A 21,993-nucleotide genomic window follows, 5' to 3' on the forward strand; every position below is an offset into this window, starting at 1 on the left:
GACTTTGTGTGTATATATATGTTTTGCTTGCATGTATGTCTGTACACCATGTGTGTGCCTGGTGCCATGGCTCTGTTTCTCTTTTAGACTGGATCAATCTTGTGGAGCCCAGGGTGGCCTTCAACTCCTGATCTCTCTGCAGTGGCATGCATGCCTTTGATCCCAGCACTTGGAAGGCTCAAGCCTTTGATTCCAACACATGGGAGGCTCAAGCCTTTGATCCTAACACTCGGGAGGATCATGCCTTTAATCCCAGCACTAGGGAGGTGGATACAGAAATATAAGGTGGGTGGAGACAGGATCTCAGCCCTCATTTGGTCTGAGAGTTCATAAAGTTAAGAATTCTCTAATGACTGCTGCTCTATTTCTCTGATCTTTCAGCTTTCACCCTCAATGTCTGACTCTGGGCTTTTATTTGTTGAGACTAATCAGGGTCGCACACCAGTGCCCTCCACCCAAATGTGAACAGCCCACTGGACTCCAGCTTTTCTGTACGTGTGTCTGACCCTTCTTTAGTGTTATTGTTTCTTCATTCCCATGTTACCAGAGGCAGGTTTCCAGGACCAAGCCATGCGGAATGGAGCTAAAGAGGTAACTCACAAGGACTTGAATCTAAAACCTATGCAATCTCATGGATCCATATGGATCTGTAGAGCCACATGAAAAGTCAGGAAACCCAATAGAAAACATTGTAGACGATCTGAAAAAGTGCCACATAAAAGAACTCCATGTAGCAGCGAGCACAGAGTGACAGGTCTCATCTCATCCCCCTCATTAATAAGGGAAACACAACCCCAAAGCACAGTAAAACGCAATTCATGCCAAGAATCTTGCCAGGTAGCCCACGCTAGCCTTGGTTTTATGGTTCTTCAGCTTTAGCCTTCTGAGTGCTGAGATTCATTCATTACGATACCCGTTTGAACCCATTTTTAAATAAAAATATGCTACCTGTTATTTCCATTGTGTCTATATCTGAGCAAACACGCTGGCAGATGACTGTTGGGAGCTTAGTCAAATCTCCTATATATGTGTACACATATATGATGGAAGAAAAAAAACCTCCAGTCAGTTTCTATTTTTCTAAATTTATTTTATGTGTACTGGAGTGAAGGTGTCTGATCCCCTTGGAACTGGAGTTACAGACAGTTGTGAGCTGCCATGTGGTTGCTGGGAATTGAACCTGGGTCTTCTAGAAGAACAGCCAGTGATCTCCACTGCTGAACCATCTCTACAGCCCTCAGTTTCTATTATTAACCTGGTTTTGTATTCCTAGGGTAGTCTGGCTTGGTCATATCTTTATGTATTGCTGGGTTTACTTTGCCTACTTTTGGTTTTAGATTTTTGTCACTTATGTCCATAGATTAATTTCCTCTGTAATCATGTTACCTACTACTGTCCATGATTCCAACAGTTAATAGGCAGTGGGTTCCATGATAAAAACCGACGCCTTTCCTTTCATATAGAGCATGAAGGATAGTCAATAAGGAACACATTTTTGGTGTATGAATTTTGTCATGTCTGACAATGGCCCTTAAAATGCTCAAATTCAACATCTATTCAAGGTTTTATCTTACAGAAAAATTGAAAGTACAGGTAATATTTCATAATTATTCATAATAATTCTCCACACCCACATTTAAAGCAGAATAAGAAGCTAAAAACTCAGGAATCAGATATTGGGGTAAAAAGTAAAAAAAAAAAAAAAAAAAGAAAGAAAAAAAGAAAGGAAGGAAGGAAGAAAGGAAGAAAGAAAGCAGCAGAGGAATGACCAGCTGACCCTCTCTCCACACTTTGCAGATCAAAAGGGCCCTTGAATCTTTCCAAGGCCCTCCCTACTCCTTCCTGTGCCTCTCTATGTTATCCTGGGTCCTCCAAAATCTCTATGGCTAATTCTAGTCAGCTAGTCACTGACTCCATCCCCTGATTCAAGACTAACTCTATTAACAATTTCAGAGTATCACAGTGTGATCAAATAACTTCATGGGCCAGTCATTTGCTTGCTTTGTTTTAATTCAAACCCCACTGACCTTGGCCCTGCTTTACTGCGTTGAAGCTGGACCTGAGCATCTTTCCCTTGGCCAACTGGGAGAATGTGACATTTCACCAGCAGAGAGTAATGAAGTGAGCTTCTGTCCCAGTATGACTCCATGTGAAAGGTCTGTACTCTTGCATGCCCCCATGCTCCTTGGCCAGACTCTTACCAAAAACCACTTTTTGTTGTTGTTGTTTTGTTTTTTGAGACAGAGGTTTCTTTGTGTAGCTTTGCGCCTTTCCTGGAACTTGCCTTGGAAACCAGGCTGGCCTTGAATTTACAGAGATCCACCTGCTTCTGCCTCCCAGTGCTGGGATTAAAGGCATATGCCACCAATGCCCTGCCCCCTGCCGTATTTTAGTATCTTAATGTGATCTTGAAGAGTTCTTCCTTCTCTTATGTGCTATTCAAACACTTTGCTCCTTAAAAGAATGATAGCATTACATAATAGTCCTTGTATTCCCCACCATGAATGATTTGACTTCTTTTTTTTTTAATCATTATAAGATTTGCAAACCTTTTGCTGAGTTTATATAGTTCATGTTTTCCAAGACATTGGCATTATGCCATTCATTTTATTTTATTATCTTTTCAGTCGGGCAATATATGGAATAATGTACCTGCTTTCAATCTTGCTTTTTCTTTAAGATTTACCTATCTATCTATCTATCTATCTATCTATCTATCTATCTATCTATCTATTTATTTTTATGTGGGTACTTTGTCACCATGTACATCTGCACACCAGAAGAGGGCATCAGGCAGTTGCGAGTTGCCATGCAGGTGCTGGGAATTGAACTCAGGACCTTTGGAACAGCAGTGAGTGCTCATAACCACTGAGCCATCTCCCCAGCTTCAGTCTTGCTTTTTCTTTGTGTGTGTGAGTGTGTGTGTGTGTGAGTGTGTGTATGTGTGTGTGTGAGTGTGTGTGTATGTGTGTGTGTGTGTATGTGTGTGTGTGTATGTGTGTGTGTGTGTGTGTGTGTGTGTGTGTGTGTGTATGTGTGTGTGTGAGGGACAGCCTTAGGTGATATTCCTCAGATACCACACACCTTTCATTTTTGAGACGAGGTCCCTCACTAGTCAGAAGCTCCTCAGGTAGGCTAGGCTGGCTGTCCAGCAGGCCCTAGGAACACACCTGTCCACCTCCCCAGGAGGAGGACCACAAATCCCCCCTGTTGTGCTGGGATTAACCTCCTCTCCTGCTCCTCCTGCCCCTCCTCCTCCTTTTATGTGAGTTCTGCGGTTTGAAGTCCTTGAGCTAGCAAGGCAAGTCCTTCCTAACTGAGCCATCTTCCCCACCCTCCTGGTTGTTCTTGTGTTTTCTCCCCTTTCTTGTCCTTCTGAATGACATCATTTGGAATTTCTTCTACCAGGGTCTGCAGGGTCCGTTGTGTTCTCATGGTTCCGTATCTTTCCATTTCTATTTTACTTTATTTGAGACAAAGTCTCTTGTGGTCCCAGCCAGCCTAAAACTGATAATGTAGATGAGGCTGACTTTGAACTCCTGATCCTCCTGCCTCAGCCCCCTGAATGCTAGGCTTACAGGTATGTGTAGACGTAACTGTCTTGTTAATAAGAAACACAGCCAATTGCAGAGTTAAAAGCCAAGAAGTCAGAGCAATAGCTGAGAGCTGAAAACCTTACTCTTCACTGCTGCTGCTGTCCTTCCTCTCCGCCAGAGACCTACTACTGTGTGGTTTTGTTTTTTTTTTTTTTTTATTTTTATAGACTTTCTGTTCTGCTTTCTTATTGGTTGTAAACCCAGCCACATGACCTCCTCGTCATTGCCTGTCTATACAGACCTCCAGGTCTTCTATGGTTGGTATTGAGATTAAAGGCATGTGTCGCCATGCTGGCTGTATCCTTGAACACACAGAGATCTGCCTAGCTTTGCCTCCCAAGTGCTGGGATTAAAGTCGTGCACCACCAATGCTCAGCTTCTGCTATGGCTTGCTCTGACCCCAAGGCAACTTCGTTAACATACAAATAAAATCACATTTCAATACAAATAAAATATCACATACCTATGTATGTGCAACTGTGATCAGTTTAGGAAGTATTGGGGATCAAACTTAGGGCCTTCTGCACGGTAGGCAAGCATTCTATTACCATCATTGAGAAGTCAGTGCTTGAGCAAAACACTCTTCCTCTGGTGATGCTGTGTCCTTGCTACCTGTATCCTCTCCTCCGCAGCAACTTCTGTGCTGCTCATTTATTTTATGGTGGGGACCAGGATGTGATTTCTTTTCTTCCCTACTTGAAATCTATTTGGCTTCTTGGGCATACAGACTCCTATCATTCATAGGTTTGTTTTTTTTTTTGTTTCTTTTTTTTTTTTTTTGGTTTTTCAAGACAGGATTTCTCTGTAGCTTTGGAGCCTTTCCTGGCACTCGCTTTGTAGACCAGGCTGGCCTCGAACTCACAGAGATCCACCTGCCTCTGCCTCCCAGTACCGAGTGCTGGGATTCAAGGCATGCGCCACCACCGCCCAGCTCAATTATAGTTTCTATTGGCTAGTATTTCTGTTTTACAAGTCTTTGCCAGGAGCTCCATGGACAGAGCTTTTATATGAACGTTGAAGAGCAGAATTCAGGCCCCAGGAATTCAAGTAAAAGTCTTGTATGCGGGTACCAGTCTGTAATCCCAGTGCTTGGGAGATAGAGACAGTGGCTTATGAGACAAGCCGGCTAGTCAGACCAACCTGATCAGTAAGTGAGAGACCCTGACTCAGCAAATTAGGCTCATTCAAAGAAGACATCCAACAACAGCCTCCCTCACACACACTCATTGGCATCTGCACACATGAGGGTCCATCCAAATGCATGCACAGCACACACATATACAAGCAAATAAAAACAAAGACCTCTGCCATCTAATCTTTCTCTTCTAGACCTTTACTTATACCTGTTTCCCTCTCCCATGAATCTTTTTTAAGAATTATTTATATGCTTGTGTGCACGTGTGATGTGTGTGTGTGGGGGGGGGGGGGGGTTGGTCCACTCATGGAAGGCAGAGGACAACTTCAGGAGTCCATTCTCTCCTTCCACAACGGAATCTGGGGACGGAACTCAGGCCGTCACATTTGCTGGGCAAACGCCGCCTCCAGCTGAGCCCTCCTGACAGCTCACTCTCACAGACTGTCTCTTCCGTATACTCTGACTCTCCGGATGCATGTGTCGTGTCCGGTCAAGTCTGGTGACCCGACCCTCGTCCTCTGGTTGTTTCTGTTTGTGGCCAGCCACCACTCATGTTTGTTTTGCCTTCATTTTCTTTTACAGTAAACTTCATTTCTCAGTGTTCTATTTGATTCTTCTAAAAATCCCTCGGCCACTTGACGCTTGTCTCTCATTTCTTTAATCATAACAATTGTAATTATGTAAAGTCAACCCAGCAGCTCCAGCTTCTGAACTCTCTCTGCTTCTGGTTCTATCGCCCTGCTTTGACCTCCCTCACCAGCGCCCGCTGCTATGTGCCCAGTTATGCACTCTGCTCTGCCACTGACCTTGAAACTATATTTGTGTAAACACATGGCTGTCCAAGATAAACTTAAATGGATTTGCTACTTTCAGTCCCTAGGGCTGTCCCCAGTATGGCACCCGTTGGAGTTTATGGCTTGAATATTTTTGGACCAGAGTGGTTATCCTGCAGTAATGTCAACAAGCAACTACAGATGGTCAAGGATGGAGATGGTGGCCCACTGTACTGTTCGGCAGTGCACAGGAGTGGAAAGTCGGGGTTTTCAGTTCAGCTCTCTTAGTGGGTTCCGACTGGCAAAAGCCTTTAGCTTTCAGTGTGCTGGATAAATCTCTAGTTTGTTTGTACTTTGAAATTGTGTGAGTGTGTTCATCAGTATGTGGGTGTGTGTTGCCATGCATACATGGGTAGAGGTCAGAGCAAGATGTTCAGTGTCTTCCTCTATCAGTTTTCATCTTAGTACCTTGAGAATGAGTCTCACCATAAACCAAAAGCTCACAATTCAAGCTGTCAAGTGATCTCTTTGGGAACTGCCCTGTCCCTATCCCACGTACTGGGGTTATAGGCTTCTGAAGCCATACCCAGCTTTTTACCCGAGTGCTGGGATTTGAACTCAGGCTCTCTTGCTTGCAGAGCAAGTACTCTTAGCTACTAAGCTGTCTCCACAGCTCCCTGTACTTGGAAAAATTTAATGTAAATTTATTTGAATAATTTTGAATAATTAGAAATTTTTCCTCTCCCATGAGCATTCAGGTGCCTGAGGTGAGCTGTCTGTTCCCAGAACTCTGTAGCCAGAGTACCTCCAAGTCCTCCAGGTGCTGTTTGTGGTTTGATGGGGCCTCTGTTGCTCAGCTGTGCCTCTGAGGTATTTTATAGGATTTCATTTTTTCCCATTTGATCAGGATATGGTGGACTGCCTCTGTTAACTCAGGCCCACCACCTCTCTCCAGCACTGTGGACCACTTTGAATCATCCTGGCATCCTGCATTCCATCTCCTCTTTGCCATGGGTCCCTTTAACCTGTCTTTTCTCAGCTGAGCCATGTTCTGTGTCTGCTACAGAAGATGCAGGACCACCCAGTCCCTCCTAGAGTACCCAGGGCTTCTGAAGGCTCAAGCTGGGCCCCCTTTTCTTCAATGCTCTGTTCCCTTTTCTTTCCTCTTGTGGGTCCACCCCAAGTGCTGCGGACTAACCTTGAACAGTTTCTTGTGTTATTCCATGTGGGAAGCCCCGCTGGCCTGAGCCTGCCTCTTGACTGGACAGCACAAGCTTCCCTCTCTGGAAGTTAGTCCTGGAATCAAGAGTCCTCTTTGCTTCGCTTTCCTAACTAACTCCTTTTCCAGAACAGAGGAGAGGTCCGGGCACTTGGCTTCTTCAGCCTCACCTCCTGTTCCAGCCTGGGGCATCAGGCTCAATGATTCAGTCATCAAAGGAAGGAAGAGTTGTCCCCTTACACCATAAAAGAAATGTTGGGACTCCATTTTCAATAAGAGAGGCTGACTTTTAGCTCTCTCCTTTAAAGTTCGCTCTCTCCTTTAAAATCCTCTCTGTCTGTCTGTCTGTCTGTGTGTGTGTGTGTGTGTGTGTGTGTGTGTATTAAACTTTCTCAGACCACCAGCCCCCAAATCATGACATGGAGATTTATTATTAGTTATGAATATTCGGCCCTAGTTTAGGCTTGTTTCTGGCTAGCTTTTAAAAAAATTATTATTTTTACTTATTTATTATTATTTTTTAAAATTATTTATTTATTTATTTATTTATTTATTTATTTATTTATTTTTGGTTTTTTGAGACAGGGTTTCTCTGTAGCTTTGCGCCTTTCCTGGAACTCGCTTTGGAGACCAGGCTGGCCTGGAACTCACAAAGATCCGCCTAGCTCTGCCTCCCGAGTGCTGGGATTAAAGGCGTGCACCACCACTGCCCGGCTTTTTTTTTTTTTTTTAACTTAAATTAACCTGTTTCTCTTCATCTACACTTTGCCCTTGGGCTTTCTACCTTTCTTTTATTCTGTATGTCCTACTTCCTCCTGCTTACTCAAGTCTGGCTGGCCCTGGGCGGCTCCCTCTCTTTCTCCCTTTTTCTTGCTTCTCTCCTTACTTTCTGAACCTAGATTCCTCTTCCTACTTATTCTCTCTGCCCACTGGCCCTGCCTAGCTAGCTATTGGCCATTCAGCTTTTTATTAGACCAATCAGGTAACTTAGGCAGACGAGGTAAAATAGCAACACATCTTTAGATAATTACACAAATGCAGCATAAACAAATATAACACATCTTTACATGGTTAAAGTGATATTATATTTTATACACAAATGTAACACATAGTTACATAGTTAAAGTAATATTCCACAAGTCTGTGTGTGTGTGTGTGTGTGTGTGTGTGTGTGTGTGTGTGTGTGTCTGTCTGTGTCTGTGTCTATGTCTGTGTGTCTGTGTTCAGTTGCATGCAGAGTCCAGAAGAAGGCATCAGGTCTCCTGGAGGTAGAGTTACAGGTGGTTTTAAGTCCTTGGTGTGGATGCTGGGAACTGAACTCTGGTCCTCTGTACTACTTTAGTCAGGGAGCCATCTCTCCAGCCTAGATCTTTTCTTTTACTAAGTGCTACTGTTTTATTGATTTGGGTTTTTTTTTTTTTTTTTTTTTTTTTTTTTTTGTAAGACATGGTCTTACTGTTTACAAGTTGGCACTGAAACTGTGAACATGAAGGACCCTCCGCCTGAGCCTCTTGAGCATCTAGGACTGCGGGCATCTACAGCCACCACTGGCTTCTGAGGGCTATTTCTGTTGTTTGTTTGAGATAAATATATATTGTTTTTCAAGATAGGGTTTCTCTGTGTAACCCAGGTTGTCCTGGAACTCGCTCTGTAGACCAGGCTGGCCTCCAACTCACAGAGATCCTCCTGCCTCTGCCTTCTCAGTGCTGGGATTAAAGGTGTGCTCTACCACCACCCGATTTGAGATTGTATTTCAGTTACAACACTTCTCCTTATCTTTCCTCCCTCCAAACTCTCCCACTCCACTCTCATTCAAATCCACGGCCTCTTCTTTCATCAATTGCTGTTGCACGCTGTTTTAGTTTGGGTTACTACTGTGATGAAACACCATGACGAAAGAAACTTAGGGAGAAAGGCTTTATTTGGCTCACACTTCCACGGCACTGTTCATCATCGAAGGAAGTCAGGACAGGAACTCAAACAGGGCAGGATCCCGGAGGCAGGAGCTGATGCAGAGGCTATGAAAGGGTGCTGCTTACTGGCTTGCTCCACATGGCTTGCTCCACATGGCTTGCTCATCCTGCTTTCTTATAGAACAGTGGTTCTCAACCTGTGGGTTGAAACCCCTTGGGGGGGAGTGTCAAATGACCCTTTCATGGGGTCACATCAGATATTCTGCATAACAGATATTTACAATTCATAACAGTAGCAAAATTACAGTTATGAAGTAGCAACGAAATAATTGTATGGTTGGGCACTAAACATGAGGAACTGTTTTAAAGGGTCGCAGCATTAGGAAGGTTGACACCCACTGGGCTATACCAATGTGACTTTCACATCCTGCTTTCTCAACTCACATGCTACCTTCTTCATTTCATTCTCTTCATTAGAAGTGAGTCACTAATCCAGTCACTACTCCAAGAGAGGAGAATTAAACCACCTCTTACAATGAGTGTCAAAGAAATTGTAGACACTTTAAATCACCACATAGCATTCAGAATTGCTCACTTATTGTCAGAGGTATATCAAGAATAAGATAAAGATTCCTTGCATGACAGAGCTCAAAAGTCTGGAGGGTACTTGAACTTGAAAACAGGTGTCTCCAAGCACTGAGAAATGAGTACCAGCTTTCTCATACATGACACGAGGGACAGTAGCTACTTGGGGGTGAATGAATAGCACAGTGCTTTTGTATGAGAGTGGTTTAGTAGACGTGATCAAAGCACAGACTGCAGCCACTGGGCATTATGCACACGTCTGTAATTCCAGCACTTGGGAGGTAGAGGCAGGAAGATCAGGAGCTCAAGGTCATCTTTACTGACATAGTGAATGAGTTTAAGGCCCACCTGGGTTACAAGAGACCCTGACTTTAAAAAGTCATGTGACTTTAAAGGCACGTGGTGACATATACGCCTTTAATCCCAGCACTCGGGAGGCAGAGGCAGGAGGATCTCTGTGAGTTCGAGGTCAGCCTGGTCTACAGAGTGAGTTCCAGGACAGCCAGGGCTACACAGAGAAACCCTTTCTTGAAAAAACAGACACAACAAAATACCAAACAACAAAAAACAAAGATCCAGGGCTAGAATCTGAACCCGCCACTTAGCAGCAGGGTGACGATGGGTGGTAGCATCTTCTCAGAGCCTCAGTTCCCTGGTCAGTGAGATGTGAGAACCCAGGGACCCCGCCCATGGGGCCCTCTAAGTGTTGAAGGAGTCAGTAAGTGAAGGCGTATCTGTGCCTGTAGTACAGAAAGTACTAGCTGTTGAATGGGACCGTCAGCAGCAGAGGGGCAGGGTTAGTCTTCTAATCCGAGACTATGCGTCCCTTTCCAATCTGACTGGACACTGAACTGGATTGCTTTGTAATTCACTTTTTAATGGTGTACCACACTTTCATTTTTCTTTTAAAGTACATAAACATGTAAAATGTGAGCATCATTCTTTATCTCCCTCCTCCCCATTAATGAATGCCATTTCCTTGCCCAGAGGAAACCCACTTTAACAGTTTCTTGAACGTTCTTTCAGGCATGTGTCTACTTTTATTTATTTTATTCTATATGTATGGGTGTTTTGGCCTGCATGTATGTATATATGTACATTCTATGTACAGTGCCCATAGAAGTCAGAAGAGGATTCTCTGGAAGCTACAGTTACAGACAGTTGTGTGGGTGCTGGGTCCTCTGGAACCACCAAGCCATCTCACTGACCACTGAGCCATCTTTCCAGCCCCACATTTCCACTATTTTAAAGTTATGCATTTTAAAACATTTTTACATAGAATCATGTTTGTTTACATCATTTTATTACCTTGCTTAACTCTTTTTGATTTGTCACAGATCTGTTCATGTCCGTGATTATAGCTTTACATCTCTCTCTTTTTTTTAAATGAGTGCTTTGATTTGAACCCGAGCTCTTATACTTGGCAAATGCTTTACCACTGAACTATATCTCCAGCCCTGTTTATTTACTTCTTTGTTTTTACTTTCATCTTTTCCAATTTCGAAACAAGATCTAGGTTTCCCAGGCTGGCTTTGAACTTGTAATCCTTCTGCCTCAGTTTCCAAGTAACTAAGATTACAGGCTTGTGTCACTAGGCCAGGCATCATCATCATTCTTTTTAATGACTGCATTGAACTGTGTAGGATGGATATTCCATAGGTATTATAACCATTTTATTGATGGACACTCAGGTTGTTTCCAACACACACACACATGTATAAATTGTGCATGCATGCACACATACATATGTGTACTCGTGTGACTGTGGAGGTCAGAGGACAATCCTGATAGTTGGCTGCTTCCACTGAGGGCTTTGGGGAGTCAAATGCAGGTCATCAGGTCACTTTGGTGTCACTTCTGCTCATTTGTTCTTCCCCCCCCCCCACACCTGCCCCCACTGTCCCCCCACCCCTGAGATAAGTTTTCTCTGAGTAGTTTTGGTGCCTGTCCTGGATCTCACTCTGTAGCCCAGGCTGGCCTCGAACTCACAGAGATCCACCTGGCTCTGCCTCCTGAGTGCTGAGATTAAAGGCATGTGCCACCATTGCCAGGCTCATTTTGTGTGTGTGTGTGGGGGGGTGTTGTTTTGTTACTGAGATATGGTCTTACTCTCCAGCCCAGGCTGAGCTGGAACTCACTACAACTTGGAGTAGCCTTCAATCACTGCAGTCTTTCTACCTCCGCTTTGGAAAGCTGAGGTTACAGGCAGGGGCCACCATACACAGCTCTAAATAGACTCCACCTGTATAGGCTTCATGAACATCGAGAATATAATGATCCTGATAAAGACTCCACTGCACTCACTGAACCTTACATTTATCATGGAAAAAATCTACACAACAGTTAGGTCATTTATCTCGACATCCAGGAATTTCTCCAATGTGATTGTGACCCACCAATGTTATTTTGCCTATCTGTACGTGGTAAATGCACACACATACATATGTATAGACAGGGCAGAGGTTAATGTTGTGTGTCTTTGTTTATCTTATTCTCCTATCTATCTATCTATCTATCTATCTATCTATCTATCTATCTATCATCCTTCTATCTATCATCCATTCGTCCATCCAACTGTCCATTTGGCTGGCTAGCTGTCTGTCTGTTTGTCTGTCTATCTTGAGATGGGATCTCTTTCTGAACCTGGAGCTCATCCACTGGCTAGACCTGTCAGTAAGCCCCAGGTCCTCCTGTCTCTGCTGTCAGAATAACAGGACACTCAGCCTTTTACATGGATTGGTACCAGGTCCTCATGCTTTCACAGCAGGCACCTTATTTATTAACTGAGCTAATCACCCTGCCCCTACCCTACTGTTAAATCTCATAATACTCTTGTATGAATCCGTATCTAGCCAAATGCGTCCACTCAGCATCACCAGAAGAGGCAGAGGCCATTCTGGGGTTCACCCAGCTTCTCTTCTCACAGAGAGGGACTTTCCTGCTCTCCTGACCCTTCCCCCTCCCAGAGTTGTCACTAAACTGAGGCTGTGACAGTCAGAAGCACAGTCTCTCCTGGGAGAACCTAGAGGTGGGACTAGAACAAGGGGCAGTCTCTCACCAGGTAGCCATCCCTGGGCTGATTTGGAGACTCATCCATGGGGGCTAGAAATATAACCAAACCTGGTTAGCAGAGACTTTCGGAACTGGCAGAAAAACCGATGAGAGACGTGAGGCAGTCTCCAGTACAGTGCCGACTACCTTCTTCCAGGGGCTGTTTCACTTCGACCTTGGATCCTGCCAGATACCAGACACCCGCCCCTAGACCATGCGTAATAAAGTCCCTGTGTTCCAGGTTGTTGCCGTGGTTGGTGTACCTCCGTCAGAGTGAGCAGAGCCCACCTAACTGCGGCTTTTCTGTAAGTGTGTCTGCACTTCCTCATTCCCTTGCTGTCTAGTCAGGTCAAGTCCCAGGTGCCCTGGAGGAGGCAAGTACCTGCCGCTGAGTCAGAACACAATAAGCTACTTTTACAGGCAGGAAATAGGAAATCAGGTGTATGACTTTTCCTGTAAGAACAAAATTGTTAGTTACTTAAAATGTGTATTCTGCAGGGCATCTAGGCACACACCCTTGGTCCAAGCTCCTGGGAGGCAAAGTCAGGAGGATCCCTGTGAATGTGAGGCCAGCCTGAGCTACTCGGTAAAATTCTGTCTTTTGTTTATCCATTTATTTGTCTGTTTACTTGTTTGTTTATTTATTGGTTTTTTAAGACAGGGTTTCTCTGTGTAACAGCCCTGGCTGTCCTAGAACTCACTCTGTAGACCAGGCTGTCCTCGAACTCACAGAGATCCACCTGCCTCTGCCTCTCAAGTGCTGGGATTAAAGGTGTGTGCCACCACACCGGCTATTTATTTATTTATTAAAAGTACATTATGTCTCATACACTCTTTTGAGTAGCTCTAGGTTTGATTCCCAACACTAAAGGTGGAGAAGATGGAGAGTTTATGTGTGTGTGTGTGTGTGTGTGTGTGTGTGTGTGTGTGTGTGTGTCTGTGTGAAGTACAAGCAAGCAAGTGTACATGTTTGTGTGGGTACAGATATATGGACATTCCTGTGGAGATTATCTGGCCTCTGGGCTTGCTATCCACCGTGTTTCTTGAGACTGTATCTCTCTTCTGGATCTCACTGAGTAAACTAGTTGGATTAGCCAGCAAGGCTCAAGATCTGCCTATCTCTCCCTCCTCAGCTCTGTTTTTCCAAGCTCACAACACCACATCTCATTTCCTTAACTTGGGTTCTGGGGATCAAAGTCAGGCCCTCACGCCTCTGTAGTCTATGTAGCCTGTGTTATGGACTAAGCCATTGTCCCAGCCCCCACAAAGAAGGGACACTTTCAATGTCTGAAAAGCTATGTCTGGAAGCAAACCATCCAGATCCAAATGTATTTTCAAATTAGAATGTTTTATGCAAGACATTTTAGATTGTACAGATGGGAAAGCCAAGTTCATGATTCAGCACAAAGACCTTAGAGAACTGACAATCAGTTACCAAATAGGGGTTCATTTTACCAAATAACATTCAATTTCCATCATGTGGAACTGGATAGTTTTGTTGTATCAAACATGTGTGAAGATCTCTCTAGAAAGACAGTATTTGCTGGGTGGTGGTGGTGGCGGCGGTGGCGGCGGTGGCGGCGGTGGCGGCGGTGGTGGCGGCGGCGGCACACGCCTGTAATCCCAGCACTCGGGAGGCAGAGGCAGGTGGCTCTGTGTGAGTTCGAGACCATCCTGGTCTACAGAGCTAGTCCAGGACAGCCTCCAAAGCTACAGAGAGACCCTGTCTCAAAAAACTAAAACCAAGAAAGAAATAAAAAAGAAAAAAAGAGAAAGACAGTATATTATGATGGTATAGTCAGTCATAAAGGTTAGTGAAATAGACTTCATTTTGGATATTCTAACATGGGTGTAGCTGCTGTTGGTTCGAGAGAGCTCACCAATTGTATTTATTGCTAAACTTACACAGTGATTGTCATTGGTTTGGTTTGGTTAAGAATGAAACCTCCAGCTTCTAAGAGCAAAACTTCAAGAGGAAGTCATTGTTTGTTTATTTTTAGACAACTGTGGCTTTTAAAAAATAAACCATACTTAGGCTGGTGAAATGGCTCAGTGGTAAAGGAGATTTGCTGCCAAGTTTGCTCTCCAGGACCCACATGCTAGAAGAGAACCAGCAGTAACAAGTTGTCCTCTGACATGCGCCCCCCCACATACACAATCAAAATAAAATATAATCGTATTTTTCATAGAATATAGCAGGCACAAATACATATTTTAAAGAATTAAAATTGAAGTGAGCACTATGTCTAGCCTCTTCCTAGAACATCATCTATATCACAGCAAATCCCTTCAGAGACCTCAACCGCTCATCTCCCCTCACTCCCACCCTCACCAAGGTAATCAATGTCCTAAAGCTTAGACTAATCACTCCCTTCTAAGATAACCATCCTCCTGTGCATATCCTTCTGCTAAACTGAAGGTATATGGTATAAACCAGTGGTTCGCAACCTGTGGGTCTTGACCTTTACATTATGATTCATAACAGTACAAAATTACAGTGGTGAAGTAGCAACGAAAATAATTTTATGGTTGGAAGTCACAGAGAGACTGTATTAAAGTGTCGAAGCATTAGGAGGTTGAGAACCACTGGATAAATGAACTCATAGCATAGATTTCCTTTTGACTTGCATCTCCCAGCACTGTTTCTGCCACAGATATTAATGCTAGTCCATTACTTTCATACTCTGTAACATTCCCTCTTCAGAAGAGACTATTATATATAGTCCACTCTTGGCAGGTGCTTGGATAGCTTCCAATTCTCTTACTATTAAGGACAATGGTGCCACGAAAATTAATGTGCATGTTCCCCCCCTCCTCCTCCACCTTCTCCTCTCTCTTCTTGTTTTTGTTGGTGTTGGAAATTTAACCCAAGGGCCTGTGCATGCTAGACAAGAGCTCTATGAAGCAACCCTCAGCCTCCTGGACATGTTCTTAGTGAGAGAGTTGCACTATGGTAGGTGACTGGGAGTGACTGGGAGCAGGCTAATTACGTGCTGCTTGTAGTAAGCCATACCAACTGTGTTTCAGAGTGCTTGCACAAAGTTGCACGCTCACTAGCAGTGTACAAGAGTTTCCATTGTTACACAGCATTCCTCTTCATTTGGAATTGTCTGTTATGTATGCAAAGATGTCCCTGTGAGGTTGAACTTTGCATTTCCTGCCTTACTTACAAGGTTGTAATATTTCTTCATCTCTTACAAGGTTTCATGACAATTTGAATTTCCTCTCTTGCAAAGGAACTTTCAGTTTCTAGTCATTTTTCCTATTATGCGTTCCATATCCATACATATATCTCCTTTGATGACAGGCATTTTGTGAAATCTGATGAATAAATGCCCAAGCTTTAATGTATTCCAGTTACTACTTCTTTATTGTATGTGCTTACTTAAGAATAAACAAATGTTTAAAAGTTATGCTACTCCGGCACTACTTACTAAAGGATCCCCCCTTCTTTCATTTTTCAAACCCATTTACATATGTGTGAATATAGGTCTAGTTTCTTCAGATTCACTGATTCACTTACCTAAAGTTGTGATTTTTATAAGTCTTTAAATTTTATTATTTATGTTTGGTGTGGGGTCTTGCTATTTATACCCCATGCTGACCTGGAACTTGCTGCGTAGCCCGAGCTGATGAACTCAGAAATCCTTCTGCTTCTGCTCCCTCAGTGCTGGGGTTATAGCACATGGCACTGTGCTCAGATCAGCTTTACAAACTGTTTTCAGACTTATTTTATTATTTATTTACGTCTATAGGGAGTATGCCTATGTGTGTTCAGATGCCAGCAAGTCCAGAAGAGAGAAAGTGTCAGATTCCTGGGAGCTGGACTTACAATGGCTGTAAGCTGCCATCCCATAATATGAACTTCTTCAACGGGAAGAGTTTGTATTTGGAGCCGGGTGGTGGTGGTGGTGGCACAGGCCTTTAATCCCAGCACTCGGGAGGCTGGTGGCTCTCTGTGAGTTCGAGGCCAGTCTTGTCTACATAATGAGTTCCAAGATAGCCAGAGCTGTTACACAGAAAAACTTCGTTTAAAAAAAAAAAAAGCTTATATTTGAGTTGCATTATTATACTTGTATTATAACCATCATTGCAGAAAAGTTTTTACAACCTACAAAAGAACCCCTTTATTTGTGATATTTAATTTGGGTTCTTTTGATCTTTTGTTAGGCATCTGATGCCTAACATTTGGTATAGTTTGGTCCTCCTCGAAATGCCAAACACAGCAAGCTAGCTTGCAAAGCCTGTCATTGAAGTTCCCTATATTTTCACAGATCGTGTATTCTAAAAGATGTGCAGCAAATTTATTCCAAGCCCGAGTGATACAGACCAGCCTAGAGCAACTCTTGACAATTCACTCCTGAACGGGCTAGCACACTAGCCGAGCACCAAACCATCTTAACCATCAAAGTAAGATCAGCGGGAGCCTGACGTTTTATATACGATCTTCAAGAAATATTCATTCGCGGCCCCTTCTTTTTCTTTAGATATTTCATGTGACTAGTGACAGCTCTCTATTCACAGAAATAACTGAAGTTATTGATGGACGTTACTGAGCTTTTCTGGGGCTAGATTTACTGTTTCCTTTTGCTCGTCGAGGTATATGTGGCGTCAGGACTTGCAGCGATTACTGCGGAAGGCATGCCGTTTTCCGAAAAGGGAAGCCACTCCCCACTTCGTCCTTATGAATATCAGAGACTTGTGTGCCTGCGGTCCACATTAGCTAGGTGACGTCAGGCACACACTTAACCTCTAGGTTTCCTGTCTGCAAGGTGATGGCATGGTCTTACGACACAGCCTTCTGAATGTTGTCTCCACGCAGGCACGCAGTCGGGGTTCCCGCTGATTCTTAGAGAACTCCAGGTTGGGTCTCCAGCACAGTTTCCCGCTCCTTCCTTGATGACAGGCGCCTGCTTCTCTCCCAAATCCCAAATGCTGCCTGAAAGTGTACCACATAGACGCTCCGTCAGCAGCAGCCTGGAGCTGGAGGGGCGTGAGCTTGCCTTTCTTTGACAGTTAAAGTGCGGTCCAATCACCGGAGTAAGTTGAGCTTAGAGGGCGCCTGAGGTTAGGGAACGCCGCCGCTCTCGGTTAGGCTGGGAAACCTGGGAACCATTTCGGGCTGGGTGAGAGTCACGTGGCAATTGCACGGCAGGGATTGTGCAATGGGGCTGCGGAGGGGGACCCCGCAGGAAGCGGGGGAGGCTGCCACTGAGCCAACTCTTCCCATCTAACTTAGGCTGCGGGAGCGGCCTGAAACTGAGGGCTCCCGTTCGCCCTCAGGGACTCTGCGCCACCTCCGCTTCCCCACCACCATCGCTTTCCCGGGGCGGCACAGTGCCCGGTGCAGGCGCGGTGACGCGCGCACGACGGCTCCTGGGCGCTCCTCGGCCTGTAGTCCATGTGACGTACACGCTATTATTAGTTTCTCTTCGAAGTCAGAGGACAGGCTAGACATGGGAAGGCCCCTGAGATGTAAATGAATGGGGCAGTGGCTGCGAAGCGAAGCAGAGTTCTGCTTCCGGTGACGGTGTGAGCGCTTGGGGCCCTAGGGTGCTGCTGATGTGGGAATGGTCAGAAGAGCTGGACAGTATTTTCAGTTAGACGCTGGGGTCAGGAACATCTGTAGAACCAGTTGTTGGAAGATGCAGATTGTAGAGGCGCATGCCTGTTAGCCCAACAGTAGGCTGAGGCAGGAGGATTGCCGCGAGATAGACAGGCACCAGGCAGCCTGGGATACACAGTGAAACTGAAAGGCAGAGGAGAAAGGATGAGAGCAGTGGGGGCTGAGATTACAGCGATTTTGCCCTCCTGGGAGAGGGGCCTTATTTCGCCTCCTTTTTAAAAGCAGCGCTCTCAGAAATATCTGGGCCGGGGTTTCCGGACAGTGACATAGGGAGGAGACCTAAGTTGGTTGCAGGCTGGAGATCGAATTCAGTCCACAGGAAAATCACGTAGCCCTGTCTCACCTAAACTAAAGACAGCCAGAGCTAAGGGCTGTCTGTCTCTTGGTCCCACTCTAGGGCCCTTGTCAATTCTCGCGTCTACGGGCCACTGCCTCCCCTCGCGGCAGCTTCCGAGAAGCTGGGAGGCTGGAGCGTGACTTCTCAGTGGCAGGGTGGCGGTGGCGTGGGCGGGCACCTCCGGGAAAGCGAACTGAGGAAGTGGAGTCAGCGAGCAGAGCAGGCAGGCGGCCTGCCAGCGCGAGCCTCGGGGACACAGCGTGGGGCTGCGCAGCTCAGAGCTGGCCTGTCTGGGGCTCTTGCAGACTCCGGGAAGAGAAGCAGCCCAGGGCGCTGCTTCCAGCTGTGCAAAATCCAGTAAACGTGAGCCTAGCTCCAGCACGCTGGCTCCGAGGCGCCCTCCTGGAGCAGTTTCGGGGGTCTGCACGAAAGTTTGGAGAGGCATTTTTATCTGGAAAGCAAAATAGGCTAGTGGGATTTCTTTTTTTTTTTTCCAGTCATGAAACCTTGAAAATTATCCAGTCTGTTCGGATAATCCTGCTTGCTCTCTGCTCACTAGAACAGCTATTTTTCCCTCTCATGTTTTTGTTAGGGAATTTAGGCTAAAAAGCACCTGTGCAGTCTAGGCCCCTCAGACATCCTGGAATGTTGCGGATCTGAACATCCTGTTCACAAGGCTAGAGTCACAGAGGGAAACAGGAGAAAGAAGGAAAAGGTCTCTCTCCGTTAGAAATAAAACCGTCCTTAAAAAAAAAATCGTAAAACTATGACTAGTCGTAGAAAAGTCAGATTATTTTTTTCAAAACCAGAATTTTAAAAAATTGAAATGGCACCACCCAGACTCCAGTGTTAACAGTCTGATTTAGTAACGGTATTACATGAACTCACAACGTTCCTAACATTTTCTTCAGATCAAATGTTACTATATGTAAATGGGTTCCACACACGATTTTAATGACGAGTGTGTATCTTCGTTTACTTAACCGATGCCTGATTGACTTAAGGGAGCTAGCTTATTGAATGTTGCATGTTGCTATTTCAGTGCACAGTCTTGAAGCTCAATCTGTGAAGGTAGTCTCGACTGTTTACATAGGTAAATTATACAAGAAGTATATTCATCGAGGGGTGGGGAGCATTGTCCCGCCCACACCTGTCCAGCTTTCTCGCTTTCCACTGTGTCCACCAGTTTGCCCAGACTTTCTAGGCCATTTATTCCCGAAGGATTTCTTGAGCTCCCATCGCACAACGAACATGCGGGAGACAAAGTATACCACAACACAGAAACCAATAAACAGTGCTGTTGATGGGCTCATTAATATTAAAGCCTTGAGCAGCCAGGTCCCAGGGTTGAGAAGTCTTGGAGGAGTGGTAGATGCTTTCAGACTGGCAGCAGGTTTCCTGTGAGCAGAGGATCACTGGGAACATTACTGAAGGATGGGAGGTTGCAGTGGAAATTCCGGTGCAGAAGCATAGTGCCCTGAGAGCCTGGTATGTCTCCATTGACTTGGGAAATGGCGTGTTGTCCTATGTTGCTTCTTGTACTGAGAATAGACTAGAAAAGAGCACAGGGACTTAAGACAAAGAAACAGCCTATTATGAGGGGGGGAGAGGGAGAGAGGAGGAGGAGGAGGAGGAGGAGGAAGAAAGTTTGGGCTACAGGTGTAGCGGAAGGTCATAGCTTAAGTATGAGACCCTGGTCCAATCCCAGCACAAAAATTAAATTTACATTTTATTCATCTAGCAACTAGAAAGGGTGATTTAGAAAGGATAATGAAACTGGATTCCATCACTTAATCTACCAAAGATCTCTGATTTCGGAGGACCCATAATGTTGTTCCTTCAGAGAAGAAACACAGAAGAGGGAAATCCAAAAAGGAAACGTCCCCAAAGAGTTTTTGAGAAGTACAGAGAATCAACCAAATTCACTGGCACCAGCTATTGTGCCCGTGACACTTAGTGTACAGTGTATGTCACATTAGTAAATGTCTTTTTTCTACTTTAAAAAAATTATTGAGGGCTGGAGAGATGGCTCAGTGGTTAAGAATGCCAGCTGCTCTTCCAGAGGATCAGGATTCAATTCCCAGCACCCACATGGCAGCTCACACTGTCTGTAACTCCAGTTCCAGGGGATCCAGCACCCTCACACAGACATACAAGCAAGCAAAACACCAATGCACATAAAATAAAGATAAATAGTTTTTAAAATTATTTAATTGTTATTATTGTGTATCTGAGAGTGAGGGTGTGTGTGTGCATGTGCAACAGCCCACATGTGTACACGTAGAGGTCAATGGCCACTTTCAGAAGTTAGTTCTAACCTTCCTCTGTAGGTTCCAGGGATTGGATGAGTCTTTAGCCTTGTATAGTAAGCATTTTCCCTAGTCAACGAAGACATACCAGGCTCTCAGGGCACTATGCTTCTGCACCGGAATTTCCACTTCGACCTCATATCCTTCTGTAATGTTCCCAGTGATCCTCTGTTCACAGGAAACCTGCCACCAGTATGAAAGTATCTACCACTCCTTCAAGACTTTTCAAACCTGGGGATGTAGTTCAATGGTAGAATGTTTGCCATTGTGCAAATCTACGTGAAAGCCCCTAGAAAACTGTGAACTGATGCTCAACAAGAGACAGACTTCTGAACTGTGGATTAGGAAAACATTTTACTTATAGACAAGAGGTCAAAAACCCAAATGTCTGCTGTGACAGTGTATGCCGTTCCTCTCAGCCATTCTGAAAATTTCTAACTATTCTCTCTGAATATTCCATCTCCCTCATCTCCATCTCAATGATGGATTCTGGTTACACATGTATGAGCCCCAGGTGTTATCCAAGACTCAAATCTTTCTTTCCCTGAGGCAGGGTTTCTTTGTGTAATAGCCCTGGCTGGGAACTCACTCTGTAGCCCAGGCTGGCCTCAGACTCACAGAGATCCGCCTGCCTCTGCCTCCCGAGTGCTGGGATTAAAGCTGTGCGCCACCACCGCCTGGCTTATATCTTCTTTCAGAGTTTGTATCACCTTAAAGGTTTACTGACTGCATTTGGGATAGATTTAGGATCTGTTATCTCCTTTAACATTCTTCAGCTGTGTGTGATCTCCTGCACAACTTGTTTGTGTTTTTAATCTCCCTTATTCTCTCACTCTCTTCTTCTCTTTTCTTTCTAGAAGATCTATTGCAGATCTGTTTGGACAGTTCTGTGTAGCCTCTTGTTTCTTGCTTGGGTTTACCAGCCTTTATTTCTCACAACTAAAGTTTTTGAGGTAAAATGATCTCTCCTGGTCTCTGCATTTCCACAAGAGGAAATAAGAGATAGCTGCATAATCTGTGCTTCAGATAAGAACACCCTTTTCCCTACCTTGGCTTGTCTGTGGTCAGGAACGAGGAGGGAGGCCACCCTCCCCACAGGTATCAATACTAGCTGCCTGGCAACCATATCATACTGTTATATATTCTTCTTGTTGGTCTGTCAGACCAGACCAGACCATGTAATTATAAGGATACTAGGTATCCTCTATTACAGTCATTTAGCCCATTACCTTCTTCTAGATTGCTTTCTGTTGGTAACTACCTACCAGACCACATATTTTATTCATACATTTCCTTGTCATCTTGAAATGTAATGTTCTTGAGAGCCAGGGGGCTTATACTGTTGGTCACTTTATTCTCAGGGCTTAGAAAAGTTCTTGGCAAATAGAAGGTGTTCAAATATTTGTCAAATGGGCTAATAGTGCATACTTTTGCTTTGTATTGTGTGCC

The 21,993-nt window shown here is 44.7% G+C and overlaps 1 protein-coding gene across 1 annotated transcript in view; it reads left to right on the forward strand.

Annotated features, from left to right (window-relative positions):
* Positions 1-16,138, forward strand: part of LOC118577945 — a 75,221-nt gene extending 59,083 nt beyond the window's left edge. The window contains exon 3 of the mRNA XM_036178577.1: positions 16,028-16,138. Within this exon, the coding sequence (XP_036034470.1) occupies positions 16,028-16,135 (108 nt within the window). The 3' untranslated portion in view covers positions 16,136-16,138. The remainder of the gene's footprint in view (positions 1-16,027) is intronic.
* The last annotated feature ends 5,855 nt before the right edge of the window (positions 16,139-21,993 follow it).

Source organism: Onychomys torridus, chromosome 2 (genome assembly GCF_903995425.1).
Source record: "Onychomys torridus chromosome 2, mOncTor1.1, whole genome shotgun sequence".
Classification (NCBI taxonomy): Eukaryota; Metazoa; Chordata; class Mammalia; order Rodentia; family Cricetidae; genus Onychomys; species Onychomys torridus.